The sequence below is a fragment of the Ogataea parapolymorpha genome, chromosome VII (genome assembly GCF_000187245.1).
Source record: "Ogataea parapolymorpha DL-1 chromosome VII, whole genome shotgun sequence".
Taxonomy (NCBI): domain Eukaryota; kingdom Fungi; phylum Ascomycota; class Pichiomycetes; order Pichiales; family Pichiaceae; genus Ogataea; species Ogataea parapolymorpha.
The window spans coordinates 1,058,372-1,074,265 of record NC_027860.1 but is presented as its reverse complement, the minus strand read 5'-3'; the positions used below and the strand labels follow the sequence as shown (position 1 = coordinate 1,074,265).

At 42.2% G+C, this 15,894-nt stretch overlaps 6 protein-coding genes across 6 annotated transcripts; 2 read left to right on the top strand and 4 right to left on the bottom strand.

Annotated features, from left to right (window-relative positions):
* Window positions 1–540: 540 nt before the first annotated feature.
* Window positions 541–5,877, top strand: HPODL_02999 (Proteasome component ECM29; the record flags this gene model as incomplete). The annotated part of the gene is made up of 1 exon (XM_014077328.1): window positions 541–5,877. One exon carries the CDS (start codon window positions 541–543, stop codon window positions 5,875–5,877), a length of 5,337 nt encoding a protein of 1,778 aa, XP_013932803.1.
* Window positions 5,878–5,938: 61 nt separating this feature from the next.
* Window positions 5,939–8,224, bottom strand: HPODL_02998 (Polyubiquitin-A; the record flags this gene model as incomplete). Its single annotated transcript, XM_014077327.1, has 1 exon — window positions 5,939–8,224. The coding sequence occupies one exon, from the start codon at window positions 8,222–8,224 to the stop codon at window positions 5,939–5,941; it is 2,286 nt and encodes a 761-aa protein (XP_013932802.1).
* A 529-nt stretch (window positions 8,225–8,753) lies between these two features.
* HPODL_02997 (Equilibrative nucleoside transporter protein) lies at window positions 8,754–9,434 on the bottom strand (the record flags this gene model as incomplete). The annotated part of the gene is made up of 1 exon (XM_014077326.1): window positions 8,754–9,434. One exon carries the CDS (start codon window positions 9,432–9,434, stop codon window positions 8,754–8,756), a length of 681 nt encoding a protein of 226 aa, XP_013932801.1.
* Window positions 9,435–9,583: 149 nt separating this feature from the next.
* On the bottom strand, window positions 9,584–11,080 carry HPODL_02996 (pre-mRNA-processing factor 19; the record flags this gene model as incomplete). The annotated part of the gene is made up of 1 exon (XM_014077325.1): window positions 9,584–11,080. One exon carries the CDS (start codon window positions 11,078–11,080, stop codon window positions 9,584–9,586), a length of 1,497 nt encoding a protein of 498 aa, XP_013932800.1.
* A 599-nt stretch (window positions 11,081–11,679) lies between these two features.
* On the top strand, window positions 11,680–13,524 carry HPODL_02995 (uncharacterized protein; the record flags this gene model as incomplete). Its single annotated transcript, XM_014077324.1, has 1 exon — window positions 11,680–13,524. The coding sequence occupies one exon, from the start codon at window positions 11,680–11,682 to the stop codon at window positions 13,522–13,524; it is 1,845 nt and encodes a 614-aa protein (XP_013932799.1).
* Window positions 13,525–13,603: 79 nt separating this feature from the next.
* HPODL_02994 (mannan polymerase II complex ANP1 subunit) lies at window positions 13,604–15,808 on the bottom strand (the record flags this gene model as incomplete). The annotated part of the gene is made up of 1 exon (XM_014077323.1): window positions 13,604–15,808. The coding sequence occupies one exon, from the start codon at window positions 15,806–15,808 to the stop codon at window positions 13,604–13,606; it is 2,205 nt and encodes a 734-aa protein (XP_013932798.1).
* Between the last annotated feature and the right edge of the window lie 86 nt (window positions 15,809–15,894).

Genomic DNA, 15,894 nt, shown 5'->3' with positions numbered 1-15,894 from the left:
CAACCAAATTTAGCTATCAGGCCAATTCTCGTTTTGACTTAATGATGTTTGAGTTGTGTACATGATAATTTTTTTTACAAATAAAAATTAGACATTGCATATACTAGATTCCACATGCATCTATTGTTCAGATCCGATTGTGTGATAACGTGAGCGAGATCTCCAGTATAATACATTGGTGCATCCCCACTACAGTGGTCAAATACGCCATCTTGCACTGTACAACTGGTATCTCTTGCAGGACACAAGATTGCAACTGGATATCAAATGTGGCAAAAAGGACAGAAAAGCAAAGAACCCCTATTTCAGTCTAGCCCTCACTAGATTGCGGCTTTGCAATGCACCTTGATCTCTTCACTATTTATATTTTGTGTAGTTTACCCAACCAACCTGCTTTGCCGGGAAATATCTTTATTTCCCCGAGCCTTCGAAAACCAACTCTTATCTGCACTGCCATGATCCAACTTTGAACTCAGAGCCGTAGTAGTGTTTGACATAATTTGCCTTTGGTATTTTTTCTCAGTCTACTTTATATCTGCCATGAGTAACGAATTGGCACTTGTAGAGAAGGTGGAGCTGCGGCTTGCATTGGCAGACACAGACGTAAAATTTGAGTCTGCTTTGAATTTATACTTGGCTCCTATCCTCCTCAAATTTTCGTCCTCTGATGTTGCAGTTAGGACTCAAATCAACAAAATTGTGAAATACTTACTCACCAGAATAAACACTTCAAATGTCAAGCTTCCTATAAGGAATCTTATAAACCAAGTCAAATCACCAAACGTGGCAGCGGGTGTAGATCCTACGGTGGTTCAGTCTTATACATTACTCTTCATCTCCAAAGGATTGCCTCGCCTTCCAGAGAAAGAAAGACTCGATTTGATACCTCTGATAATAGATGGCATTTCGGCGATGAAGGATGTGATTGCCTCCAGGATGTTTAATGTCCTTTGCAAGCTACTCCTAGATTGGCACGCAGACGACTCACAAAAGGGTGCGTACCTCTCCTCTTGGAATGTCAACGAATCTGATCAGACTTTCCTCATCAACAAATTTTCGGAATTCATGTTGATGGGTCCAGTACTTCCCGATGAGTCTCACAATATTCCTCAAAATCTCACGTTTCCAGGTCTTTCAAGCTCGTCTATCTCTTTTTTCACCTATCAGGCAGGCGCAACATTCGATCTAGGCACTTTAACGAATTACAAAAAAGCGATATTCAGGTTCTCTGAGGCAATTTTTCAGAATTCGGCCACAATAATTGCTATCATTGCTTCAGCAGATACCTCAACTTCACTTGCAAATGACGCCACTTCATTTTTGAAGAGAATCCAGGTAAATTACGAAAGTAAATCATTGGTTGATCAGTTGATAGATTTATTCATAGGCGATAGCGAGCGGCCTCCTGCTTCTTTGTATCTGCAAGAGAAAATCATGAATTTTTGCAGTCAGTCGCATTTGGCAGCTTCCTCCCCTAAAGCTGCTCAATTATGCTCGCTTGGACTGGAGTCTGATTATCCGAGGTTGAAACAATCGACGATTAAATTCATCAAATGGCTATCAACTGCCATGCTGAAAAATGAAACTAGACACGACGAAACTCTTTGCAAGACCATTGCTATTCAGCTAAGAAACAATCTCGCAAAAGAAGATGCAACGAACACGACACAGCGTCGTTTTCAATACGAGGCCTTGGCCGTGGTCTTACGAAGACTTAAAGTTCCGGAAGATTGTACATTTGTCAACTTCTTATTCAAAATGATGGAGCACGAATCTGCTGACCTTAGATCCAGTATTCAAGACGCAATTTCCGCTTTGGCCCCTTTATTGCCACAATTACCATCTGACGAGAAGCAGAAGCTTATGGATGTATTAGAGTCCTATATCAAGGAAATGCCGACATTTGAAACGAAGGATAACATTTTGAGTTGTCGTTATGCTGCAGTGAAGCTAGTGAATGCCTGTTTTCCATTCAGTGATACAAGGGCCAGAATCGTGAATGTTCTTGCGCAAACTCAATTTGATAAACCTGAAACTTTAGAGGAAGCATCCAAAGGATTGCATCCTTATTACTTCTCTTTGATACAAAACATCAAATCGTCTGAGTCGAAAGTGACGGTGGAATTTCCTGATTTCGAATCCCTAGTTCAAGAAGCCCATCATATTGACCACGCTAATATTGGTAAGCTAATGACCTTTGCTTGGAGGTGTCTTGTGATGCAAGCCATTAGAGGATGCGTCACTGTTATTGTTCCTGATCAGCAGTGGGAAATACGACTGGAAAATGCATTAGAGTACGATGAAAAAGTGAAAAGCTTGATCGTGAAAGAATTAAAGCGTCTAGAGGATGAGCCCTTACAGCTGGACCCGCACCTGTCCGTTCTTTCTGTATTCCTGAAGATGCAGCTCGAGGTTTTTATATCTGAGTCAGGTTTGGAAGCTGGTCGACAATTGTATCAGATCCTCATATCAAGTCCTCGGCAAGCACTCTGCAGTACGATCTCTTCTATCGATCGACTCAAAGCCATTCTCACTGTGTCCCTCTCAGACGATGTACTGTTGTATGCTTCCAAATGTCTGGCTATCATCGCTTCTCAGGACACTTTAGAGGAGGAGAATTTGAAGTCTCTTTTAACTAGCTTATTGAGCGATGATCAAATCATGGCTACTTCCTTTTTGATTTCTCAGTTGGTCTTACGTGGAAAACAAAGGCTTGTTTCAACCGAGCTGTTTGACGAAGTTTTAATGAAAATAGAGAATTACATTAATTCTCCATCTTCGAGGTTTCATAGAGAAGGCCTCGAAAGCTTGTCACAACTCGCTTCGTATGGATGTTTGGGACCGGTTTTAACTTTATCATCAAAAGTGAACTCATACAAGAGTAAGTTTGTTGAATTGTTATTGCCTCAAGTGAAAAAGCTTAACGAAAAAGCTGCCATTGCCATCTCTTGTGTGAGCCTCTCACTTCCAATTTCAGATACAGAATATTTGCCCCTGATCGAGTCTGCGCTATATGGGACTCATAATTCAAAACAGACAGAGTTTTATTTCACAGCGGGGGAAGCATTTAGCATCCTTGCTGCAGGTGTTCAATCCAAAGTGGTGGCAAATAAACTGGACATCAGAGACGAATCTTTGAGTCCTCCATTAGAGCATGATGACTCTAGATTACCAATTATATTGGACACTATTATTGAGGCTTGTGCGAATACAAAGCCTGCTTTGAAAAGAGCAGGATGTATTTGGCTTTTGTCACTAGTTCAGCATTGTGGACACCTTGAGCACCTCCAAAATAATTTAGGGTTACTCCAACGCTCGTTCCTGAGGTTTCTGACAGACAAGGACGAAATCATACAAGAGTCTGCAACAAGAGGTTTGAGCATGGTGTATGAAATGGGCGATGCAGAATTGAAAGATACGCTGACGCATGATTTGCTCAGCTCGTTCACCGATTCCCGAAAATCTGCCACCAGTGGATATCTTCATGAGGAAACTGAACTGTTTGATCCGGGTGTTATGAATACAGGTGACAGCTCTGTGTCCACTTACAAAGATGTTTTAAATCTTGCTTCCGAAGTCGGGGATCCCAGCTTGGTCTATAAATTTATGTCCATTGCCAAAAGTTCTGCTTTGTGGTCGTCTAGAAAAGGTATAGCTTTTGGCCTGGGCGCAATATTGGACAAGTCTAAGCTGGAGACTTTAATTTCCAATGATCAGAAGCTGGCGTCCAGACTGATTCCAAAACTTTTTAGATACAGGTTCGATCCAAGTCCATCAGTTGCCCAAACTATGAATGATATATGGAGTTCTTTGCTTCCAAACTCAAAAGTGATCACGGACAACTTCGAGACCATTTTGAGTGATCTCCTTACAAATATGGGAAGCCGCGAATGGAGAGTGAGACAGGCTTCAGCAGCTGCCATTCAGGACTTACTTCGCCATGTCTCATTCGAAGAGTATGAGACTCATTTGGAAAAAATTTGGACTATGGCTTTCAGAGTTATGGACGATATCAAAGAGAGTGTGCGGGTGGAGGGAAACTCGCTGACCCGGTATCTTGCGACAACGATGGTCAATAAAATCTCAAGCACTGATCATCAAACCTCGAATGACTCAAAGATTCTATCGCAGCTAGTGCCTTTTCTTTTAGGGTCAAATGGTCTGTTGAACGATTCCGATGATGTGAAGAATTTTGCTTTGCAAATCATCATAAAGCTCGCCAGATCATCATCGATCTTGTTGAAGCCTTATATTTGCGACATGGTTGGGCAATTGACGATGATGATGTCATCTATTGAACCTCAAGTCGTTAATTATCTCGCACTAAATGCGGACAAGTATAATATGAAATCAGACGATATTGATTCCCAAAGACTTGCCGCGCTTGGTAGCTCCCCTATTATGGAAGCAATTGAACAGTTAATGAACCTTTTGGATGAAAACTTGATGACTGATTTTATCGTTCATCTTTCAGATGCGGTGAAGAAGTCTGTTGGATTACCGTCCAAAGTGACAGGGTCGAAAATCATCATCACTCTCATCACCAGACATTACATTATTTCGCAGACACATGGGGACGACTTTCTCAAAATTTGCATGAGTCAACTGAAAGACAGAAATGAAACTGTGTCGAAGTCCTACGCTATTTCCGCTGGATACTGTGTACGTATAGCCTCACTGAAAAAAATCGATAGTTTGGCGAAGAGGTTGAAAGCGTACTATTTTGAAGCTGGTGATAATGAAAAACTCAAATTGCTTTCCGCCAGCGCTTCGGAATCCATTTCCAAGTACTCTGGTGATAAGTTTCAGTCAATTGCAGTCAGCTTTCTTCCCTTGATTTTTGTTGGAAAGCATGACCCTGTCAAGGAGGTTTCCGATTTATTCACTACAGCATGGGAAGATTCTTCCTCTGGAGGAAGTGGGCCAATCAAGCTCTATCTTAAAGAAATAATTGAGCTCATCATGTCCCACATTAATTCTACCGATTTACAGATTAGACAGAGTATTGCTCTCTCAATTATTGAGATTGTGGACAAATTGGGACCAGAGATCGGCTCACTGGGTAACTACCTAGGCCAGCTCTATGAAATCCTCATTGTGTCTCTTAGGGGCAGGTCTTACAAAGGTAAGGAGAATTTGTTGAGATCGCTGGTTCTTTTAGCTACTAAGACCCCAAATTATCTCCATGAGACGGAGAACATACAGACTTTTGATCAGGTCAAGCGTTGTATTTTAGTTGAAGCTAGACGGAAAAACAAGGAATACGCAATTCACAGCGTACAATCGCTGGGTATTTTCTTGGGAACTTTCCCAGACGAGGAAATGTATGAAGAATATTTGGGCTTGATTGACTTATTCATCCAACCGAAGCCAAAGAATGAGTCGGATATGGATACGGATTCGGAAGACGATGCTACAAAGTCAAACAAAAAAGCCAAGGACGCTCGATTGGAAGAAATGAAGATTCAGCTACTCGAAAACCAATCGAGCGCATTGAACCTTGCCGAGCCCAACAGAAACCTTTGTGAGCACATTATGAAAAACCTAGTTGAATATTTTGACGATGATCGTTACCAGCAAACCTATAAAACTCAATTGGCTATAATTAAAGGTTTCGCAAAACTTTTGAAGTCTTTCGAAATCTTGGACGATGACTTGAAGAAGCAAATGTTTGACATTTGGATCACTATTTCAACAAATTGTGCCAACAGAGAAAACCTTCAAAATGTTTTGATTGCATTCATTAGGGCTACCAGCGAGTTTGCGAGAGTTTGCCCCGCCGTTTCTGAAACCTGTAAGAAAAAGCTTGAAGAAGTGGCCTCTTTGGAAATTAACTCCGTGGTCAACATGGAGATTAGCAATGCATTAAACAAATGAAGTACACTAATATAAGTTGCGATAGAGCGTTTTCTCATAGTTATACCTAATACATACTAATTCAGAAACCACCTCTCAGTCTCAAAACCAAGTGAAGAGTAGATTCCTTCTGAATGTTGTAATCGGACAGAGTTCTACCGTCTTCTAGCTGCTTACCAGCAAAAATAAGTCTTTGCTGGTCAGGAGGGATCCCTTCCTTATCCTGAATCTTCGATTTGACGTTATCGATTGTGTCAGAGGACTCAACTTCAAGGGTGATGGTTTTGCCGGTAAGAGTCTTGACGAATATTTGCATACCACCTCTCAATCTCAAAACCAGGTGCAAGGTCGACTCCTTTTGAATGTTATAGTCGGATAACGTTCTACCATCTTCGAGTTGCATACCAGCGAAGATAAGTCTTCGTTGATCAGGTGGGATACCCTCTTTATCCTGAATTTCGGACTCGACGTTATCGATAGTATCAGAAGACTCAACCTCAAGGGTAATAGTCTTTCCTGTCAAGGTTTTAACGAAAATTTGCATACCACCTCTCAGTCTAAGGACGAGATGAAGCGTGGACTCTTTTTGGATGTTGTAATCAGAGAGAGTTCTGCCATCCTCCAACTGCTTACCTGCAAAGATAAGTCTTTGTTGATCAGGAGGAATCCCTTCCTTGTCCTGTATCTTGGACTTGACGTTATCAATAGTGTCAGAAGATTCAACCTCCAGAGTGATGGTCTTTCCTGTCAAGGTTTTAACGAAAATTTGCATACCACCTCTCAGTCTAAGGACGAGATGAAGCGTGGACTCTTTTTGGATGTTGTAATCAGAGAGAGTTCTGCCATCTTCTAACTGCTTACCAGCAAAGATCAATCTCTGTTGATCAGGTGGGATACCCTCTTTATCCTGAATCTTAGACTTGACATTGTCAATAGTATCTGATGACTCCACTTCGAGCGTGATGGTTTTACCTGTAAGAGTCTTGACGAAGATTTGCATACCACCTCTCAGTCTCAAAACCAAGTGAAGAGTAGATTCCTTCTGAATGTTGTAATCGGACAGAGTTCTACCGTCTTCTAGCTGCTTACCAGCAAAAATAAGTCTTTGCTGGTCAGGAGGGATCCCTTCCTTATCCTGAATCTTCGATTTGACGTTATCGATTGTGTCAGAGGACTCAACTTCAAGGGTGATGGTTTTGCCGGTAAGAGTCTTGACGAATATTTGCATACCACCTCTCAATCTCAAAACCAGGTGCAAGGTCGACTCCTTTTGAATGTTATAGTCGGATAACGTTCTACCATCTTCGAGTTGCTTACCAGCGAAGATAAGTCTTTGTTGATCAGGTGGGATACCCTCTTTATCCTGAATTTTGGACTTGACGTTATCGATAGTATCAGAAGACTCAACCTCAAGGGTAATAGTCTTTCCTGTCAAGGTTTTAACGAAAATTTGCATACCACCTCTCAGTCTAAGGACGAGATGAAGCGTGGACTCTTTTTGGATGTTGTAATCAGAGAGAGTTCTGCCATCCTCCAACTGCTTACCTGCAAAGATAAGTCTTTGTTGATCAGGAGGAATCCCTTCCTTGTCCTGTATCTTGGACTTGACGTTATCAATAGTGTCAGAAGATTCAACCTCCAGAGTGATGGTCTTTCCTGTCAAGGTTTTAACGAAAATTTGCATACCACCTCTCAGTCTAAGGACGAGATGAAGCGTGGACTCTTTTTGGATGTTGTAATCAGAGAGAGTTCTGCCATCTTCTAACTGCTTACCAGCAAAGATCAATCTCTGTTGATCAGGTGGGATACCCTCTTTATCCTGAATCTTAGACTTGACATTGTCAATAGTATCTGATGACTCCACTTCGAGCGTGATGGTTTTACCTGTAAGAGTCTTGACGAAGATTTGCATACCACCTCTCAGTCTCAAAACCAAGTGAAGAGTAGATTCCTTCTGAATGTTGTAATCGGACAGAGTTCTACCGTCTTCTAGCTGCTTACCAGCAAAAATAAGTCTTTGCTGGTCAGGAGGGATCCCTTCCTTATCCTGAATCTTCGATTTGACGTTATCGATTGTGTCAGAGGACTCAACTTCAAGGGTGATGGTTTTGCCGGTAAGAGTCTTGACGAATATTTGCATACCACCTCTCAATCTCAAAACCAGGTGCAAGGTCGACTCCTTTTGAATGTTATAGTCGGACAGAGTTCTACCGTCTTCTAGCTGCTTACCAGCAAAAATAAGTCTTTGCTGGTCAGGAGGGATCCCTTCCTTATCTTGAATCTTCGATTTGACATTATCGATTGTGTCAGAAGATTCTACCTCTAAAGTGATAGTTTTGCCGGTCAAAGTCTTAACGAAAATCTGCATTTTTAAGCGTAAACCTGTAGTTTTGTTGTCTTACAAAGTTTAGGGGATGCGCGATATTTATATGTTGCTACGGAAAACAGGCAATTTCGGTGGCAAAGAATAAGGGGGGGTTTTCGAAAAAAGAAATGTTGTTTTACACCAGCCACACCTGATAACAGAGCTGCCTAACTAAATAAAATGACCACAACAACAAAAACATTGCTTGTTCACCTGGACAAAGGCATGATTTCCATACAATTGTTCGGTATCGCCCTTTAAAAGTAGAGCCTAAGTCCTCCTTGTTTTGATAGCATCTCTGTTTCTAAGATACGCCTCATCTGGATTAATCGGATAAAGTTGTGCGGCTCGGTTTGAGGAATTACGATGTGGCGGTAACTTTTATATTTGTGGCGCATTATTTATTATGCCAGAACTTTCTGGCGGGGTGCGGCTGGCTGTTAAATATTAATTAAGTCACAATCGACGCGACGACAAAATTGTCTTGATACTAAGTAGCAGGATGTGACAGCTCATTATTGATGTTGGTTTATCAAATCCGCATTGACCTGGGTTCAAAATGATTCACTTCTTCTTCTAGCTCCAAGATATTACTAAGCATGCTTCCTCGACGTTCTCTTTCTTCATCTGATGAGGACGAATAGGCATCCAATTCACGGAAAAGGTCGGCTCTATTTATCTCCAATGATTTGCAATTGCGTTCACCTGTGAATGAACTCCGGCTTGGCATATCCAAGGAAGATCGAGGAGTTGGCAATTTCATTTCTTCTCTGAAAGTTATGAATTCTTGACGTTTTTGTCTCAAAAGCTCTCGGTTTTCGAGCAACCTGAGGATTTCAGATGCCTTGTTGCGGATGTTGAAAGCGAGTTGAGCATCCTCGGCGTGCTTTCGGCGTGTATCTATCTGATATTCCCTGAGGGTTCTGATCGAATATTGATTCATTGTCAGCCAAGAAACAAACTCAGATGACGAGGTCTGTAACATATAGAGCACAACCGATAGCGCTTTGTGAATTTGGATGGGGCTTTTGGAACGCAGTTTGCGGGACAATTCTTTGGTGATCGAACCCAAGTCGCGCGGGTGGTTTGAAAGCCGAGATAGCTGGTTCAACTCCGCAGTAGTCGGCCCCCATCGGGTGTCTTTTGTTGCTTCCTTTATGAGAGCCTCGCTATGGGAAGTCCTTTTCAGAGGCAGAAAAGCTATACTTTTCATTCCAAGGCAAATTTATGTCTCAGTCGGTATTTTATCAGGTTTTAAATTTTATTTGAGGGATGCCGAATATGCCCAGCTTTTTTTACCGAGACGATGATAGAAAACGGCCGCTTGTTCGTTTATTTATTATGTTACAATAAAATATCTAATTATACATCTGCTTGCAACGAGTACCTCTTTAAGGTTCCGTCTTTCAGAACAGCTAAAACCTCATAATGGTCCTCTAGAGACTTAATTTCAAGATTGACAATCACGTCCTGAGCGAGATCAGGAATTTGTGCAACCTCGGAGCTCCACTTCTTGTTCTTTTTGTAGTATCTGAATAGCGTCTGATCATTGAAAAGGTATGAGGAAGCCCTGTCAATAGCAAGAACAGCACTACTTGGAGAATCCAATACAGCTTGAAAAACGTCTTTCCTCAAGTCATATATTCCAACTTTCGAGCCCGAGTCGGTAAAACAATGTATCACCAGCGAGTAGCCGTTTGGTGCAAATAAAAGTTTATCTATCTTCTCGACACTGCCAAGCGAGTCAATGGAAACGTTGAGTTCGACAGAGCTTTTTGCAATATTGAATATTTGAACGACGTTATCTTCGAAGCACAAGCCTAAGAATAAACCATCTTGATGCAGAGCCATCTCACTAATGTTGGATTCAAAAGGAGTTGACTCGTAGAGCTTATTGTCTCCGTCGAATATATATAGCCTGTCGGCCTGTGCTATAATCAGATAAGGTAGTAAGGGATGGGCCAAAATGCTCGTGATTGACTTCTTTTCCAATTGGAACTTTGTTTCAGATTCGTCTTCAACAATATGGACTGTCCCGTCGGTGGAGGCGTACACATACTTATGTTCGTTGAGCCACTGCAAATAACTAAATTTGGTCCGTTTAGGAAGCGCATGCCGATTGATAAGCCTATTTTGAAACAAATCGTATATCACGATAACGTTTTCCGAATACGCGAGTAATAGTTTGGTTCTTTCAGAGTTAAATTCTGCTTGAACCAGAGTTGTTTTCTTCTTTTGTCCATCCCATATTTTGAAGTCTTCTTCAAATGTAAACTTTATGTGCGAGCTCTCATCAATTGGAGACTTATATTTCTGCGAACGGTGTCGTTGATATAATTGCGAATGTGCCTCCAGTAATTGACTAGCATACTCTTCAAACAGTGGTTGTGATCCGTTGGATTGTTCCGCTGGTGTGTCGATCTCAATGGCCTCTCCCTTTCCAAGCTTCGTCGTAAGCTCCTCTAAAGCCCTTTTGTACTCGTCGCGTTGTTTGATGGCGCTTGCGGCGACTCGCACTGCTGCATCCTGTTTGTACAAAGCTAGACTGAGCTCTTTTTTGTATTGATTCAGCTGTTTGCGTAGCTCAAATGTCTCCAGAGCCAATGCATCCCACTCGCGCTGAAATAATGACAACAATGAAGGAATCGAGGTTGATGCAGATTCGCGCACCACTAGTGGCTTTTCCGAAGCAGACACCTGAATGGCCACCAAATCTTCAGGACTTAGTGAATCTCCGGATATCGGGTCTGTCCCATGCTGCGCGATATATTCCTCCACCAGCCTCTTTTCAAAGACGTGGCCAGATTTCGTAGATAACACTGGCTCCTGAGCCGGATTGCCTGAGATAGAGCAGATCATCGAAGCTTTGTGTATTATTAGAGAAAATTTTTAAAGCTAGAGGAAATGCGCCACATGTGGCACATAACATCACGCGAAGCTAGGTTGTGGCGTACCTACGCTGGCGAGACCGCGTCTGAGGACACTCTTCCGTTTCGCGGCTCATTGGGGCATCCCCTGCAATAGAGTCATTGACAGTAGGCATTCATGTTACAACTACGGCATTTCTTTTGGTGTGTCGGCTCAGCTCCAAAAAAAATGCAGTCAAACGACCAAAGCACAAAAAATTGACGATTTTTTGTAGCGGATTTTTACTTAGACTGGGTTTCTACTTTAAAGCGCAAACTTGGAGTATATAATAACAAGCGGTTGCAGCCAGAGCTTTGCCTTGTTGTCGGGATACTTTTGCTAGAGCACAAGACACTGGTTTATACTAGCTCAAGCAGTCCCGTGGACCCTGCCTCGGCACATCAAAGATCAAGCCACAAGACTAGAATAGTCAAAATCTTTTCTAGTTTGAACGGTTTTCTGGCCTTTTGTGGTTGCTACTCACACCATACTTGGTGTAATATCTTCTACGAGCAAGGCGGACGTTAAAGATACAAATTATAAACTTTTAGATGTTGGTGTCAACGGAAAATCGCTCGGCTTGCGATTCAACTGGTAAATCCAAAGTTGATGATTCTAGTGATGTATCGGGTCCGAGTCGAAATAACACATCATTATTAAACTCGAAAAGTCCTTCGAAATCAAAGACTTACCAGCCATTGGATTTGCAGTCGAATTCTTCTACATCCTCAACGCCCGCCAAATTTAGGGGTTTCAGATATAAGGGCCGGCCCCCAATAACCGAGGTTCCTGAGCTTATGGAATTGTGCGAGGAGTTTCTGCTCACCACAAATGTAACCGGTCTCTCCATGATTGCTCGTCAGCGTGGTCTTCCCCCATCGTTAAGGCACAAAATTTGGCCTGTCCTGTTGAAATATCATCCATATGTTCTAAACCCATATGTGCAACCTGATGACGACGTTGATGATGAAGATGGGGAGCTCAAAATTCCAGAAGCTCAAATCAAGGCTGACCTCAATAGATATCTCAGAAATGCTGAACGTTACAAGCCAAAAGTTTTAACTCCGGAGCTCAAGGATCTGTTCGAGATTCAAGACAAAATATTTGAAACCTTGGAGAGTGCGATTATCAAGTTCCTGAAAAAATGGGGATCAATTGTGCATTACAATTCTGGCCTTGCCTGGATTGCCCTGGGCCTCGCAGAATGGGTTCCTCCGTTGTTAAACTCGCAGATTGTTCTTTGTGGGAAAGACGATATCGCAAAAAATGGGACCAAGTTGCGAAATATAAACGACACTTACTTCGAAAAAATGGAACATGAGGGTACAGGCGCAGCCAGCTATTCGTCAACATTGAATTCCACTCCTGTGCTATCATCATCACCGAAATCTGTTTCAAGTTTGGAAAGTTTGAATCCTCAGCTTGCATCCAACAACCACTCATTCAAACCAATGACATTTGCAGAAATTTACGAAAGAATGGTGCTAGTTATATTGCACACCCCTGATCCAACAAAAAAACATGAATCAAAACCGAACGATGAGCATTCGGATGAGACCTCAGAAGATTTGCCAAAATTCGGGGGCTCGATCGAAGATAGAATATCATTTTTCTTATACTGTTTCAGACGGCTGCTGCCAGAGTTGCATAAATTCATGTCAGAGGAGGGTTTATTGAAAGGAGACTGGATTTTATGGTGGCTGAAATACTGCGCTTCTAAAGTTTGGTCCAGGTACGATAGAGGGAGAGTGTGGGATCTTCTTCTTGGCTTCAGGAATACTTTTGATGAGGAAGACATGGAGCAGTTGGGGCAGCTGACAGAAGAACAAAAACGCTTACTTGGTCCTGATCTGTTTTGGAACCCATTATCCGAGCCAGACGTCCACTACAAAAAAGGCAGGTCCAGTAGTATCAAGACTCTCATCAACCAAGTTTCTTTATCCTTCGATCAAACGCCAACCTTATCCTCTCTGTCTTTAAAAGACGATGATGATATCGAAGATATGCCTTTGAACGAGACAGGCATACCACTTTCGCAGATTGATGCCCATGTCCAGCTTATCTTCATTTCGTTGGCTTTCTTGAAGGCAAAGGAGTTTACAATAATGGAACTGGATCAGTCAGAGATCAAGCAGCTTCTTAACAATCTGTCTTCTCTAAAGATGTCGGAGATTCGCTCGCTAGTTGGCGGGGACGGTCAGGTTGCAACTGCTTCGCTTCCTCCAGACAATTGTTCATGTGCTTCTTGTAATGGAAGCGTAAACAGCAGCACGTCGGCCCTGTCTTCCCATAATTATCAATTGAAAAAATCCAACAGAGACATTGAAAACATCATTCTTGAGGCAGGTGAATTATGGAGAAAGTTCATCTATCTGGAAATGATTGAAGAAAGCTGACATTTTGAAGTCAAGCATATAGCTATATTTTTTTGTCATAATTACATTTATTATTAGCGTTCCTAAATGAATACTTAGCCTATTCTTGAACTAATCCCATCTGTCGCCTTCTCTCCATCTCCTTCTGAACGGCAATTTGATTGATTCTATTTTTCTCTTCCTGTGCTGCTTTCATCCTGGCTAATTTCCGTGCTTTCTTGGCTTCTGCGAGTGCACGCAGACGATGCAGTTCGTCATCCTCCTGTTGCTTTTCGCTGTCCTTGTAGAGCTCTTCAAGAACATGTAGCTCCTTGTCGTTTCCGGCTAATTTATTCTTATAGAGGTCTTCCGAATTTTTGCTGTCCTCCCCAGCTTCAGCTTCTTGTCCCTCGGCTATCTTCTCAAGTTCCTGGTTGTCTTGCTTCTGGTGAATTCGCTCTTCTCTCAATGCTTTCATCAAGTCTTCCTTCATTTCTTGCTCCTGTTTGTGCTTGAGCTCATCATTAACATTAGAATTGATGATGTCGTGGTCGTTCGTCTTCTTGAATTTAACAAACCTGTAGTTCTTTCCATTCTTACCGCTGACGTACGGATTTAATGGGAAATGGCCAAACAGTTCTTCCTGGTGGTTTTCCTCTTCTTGACGAAGTTTCTTACTCTTCAGTTTTTCGAGCAGGGCAGATTCCACATTCTTGTTCATATCTTCAACTCCGAAATCTTTGTTAATATTTTCATCGCCCTCTTCGGGCCCTTCCTCATCAACGTCCTGTAAATACTCGTCCACCTCGGTCCAGTCAATGTTGACTTCCCTTCTAATGTCAGTGTTCTTGAAAACATTGAATTTCAAACCATTCCATTCTGAAGTCACCTCTTCAAAGGCTTTCATCCAAATCTTATCATAAAGCTTTTGAATCTTTGCTTTTTCAAGCCTGTTGGTCTCCTCTTCGGCCATCCATTTCATGTGTTGGATGTCATCGGAAGAAGGCTCATAAATATGCCAGATTGTGTAGTGAGGCAAGCCTATGACGGAAAAGTTCATTGTACGACATAGTTTTCCAAAACCCTCTGTCTCTGCGTGCTTGAGATACGAAAAGGCAGGAAACATGGCACCGCTGCGAAAAACATGAGCTTTGCTCAGAATTGACACTCCCCCGATTCCGTCAAGTTCCATCTCAACCTCAGGATCACCATATGGGTCCCTTAAGTATGCCAGATGTGTCCGCCAGGTTGCATACTCAGGATATCCTTCCACAATCACAGCATCTTCATCCAATTTATCTGCCAGCTCAATTCCTCCTTCACTTTCCTGCCAGGAATTCAGATCATAAGGCTGTTCGTAGCCCAACCAATCGGGCAAAGGACGCCAAATGTTTGGTACAATCACATCTTTGTCGTGGTGCATCAAGTCCTCAATGATAGTAGGCGGCACGGTTTCAACGTCTGCGTCTCTCCAGTAGACCCAAGAATGATCAGGACGCAAAGCAGTGGCCAATAGCCAGTTTCTAGCAATCGCCATCAATTTACGTCTAGGACCTTGAGCTTGGAATCCATGACGGTCCGAAAACGATTGGCCAATAATCTGTCCGAAGTCTTTTTCGTAAATATTAATTCTCCCGAAATGCATCCAGGGGTCTTTATCGGATTGTATTTTTTTCAGTTCCCTCTTCAGATCTTTGATGGTCGAATCGGAGGTGTCAGAGATCAAGAATGCGAGGTCAATAAGGTTGTGTGGATAAGTCAAGTTTCTCATATGGCCGAAAAACATTGACAAATGTGGAGCTGCATCTCTCAAGGGAACACAGAAAAGAACCCTTTCCTGGTGATTCCATCCGTCAGGCGAAGATGAAGCAACCTGTTGTAGGTCATAAAACTCGATGTTGTAATCGTCATAGCTCCCTGACTCACTGTTGTAGCCCGAAGGAAGATCCGGGTAATATCGATTGCTAGGGCCATCATTGAAACTGAATAATGTCAGAACAGAGGGTGAATAGTATGTAATCAAAAAGGTGATGATAGCCACAATCGGCAAAACGGCATATATGATCCATGCCAAGCGAACTACTAGCGAATGAGAGGCATACTTGTCTCCCTCCTCCTCGTCACTTGTATAGTCTTCTTCGTCGTCGTTGAAAGGAAACTCAAATTTGGCCATTCTTTGACGAGGTAGATTCAATTGTACCTTTTCTGCCGACGAGGGAGTTTCCAAAGAATCACCTTGAGAGCCAGAGGACAAAGATGGTTGCCCATCTTGAGTCCCCCTTTCGACCTCCCCAAGTAATTTCTCGAGAAATATGTCCTGAGACATCACAATATTAAACTGATCGATAAAGACACTTAATTGAATTTTCTAAATACTGTAATACAGGTTAAATAAAAAAAAAACCTTTATCA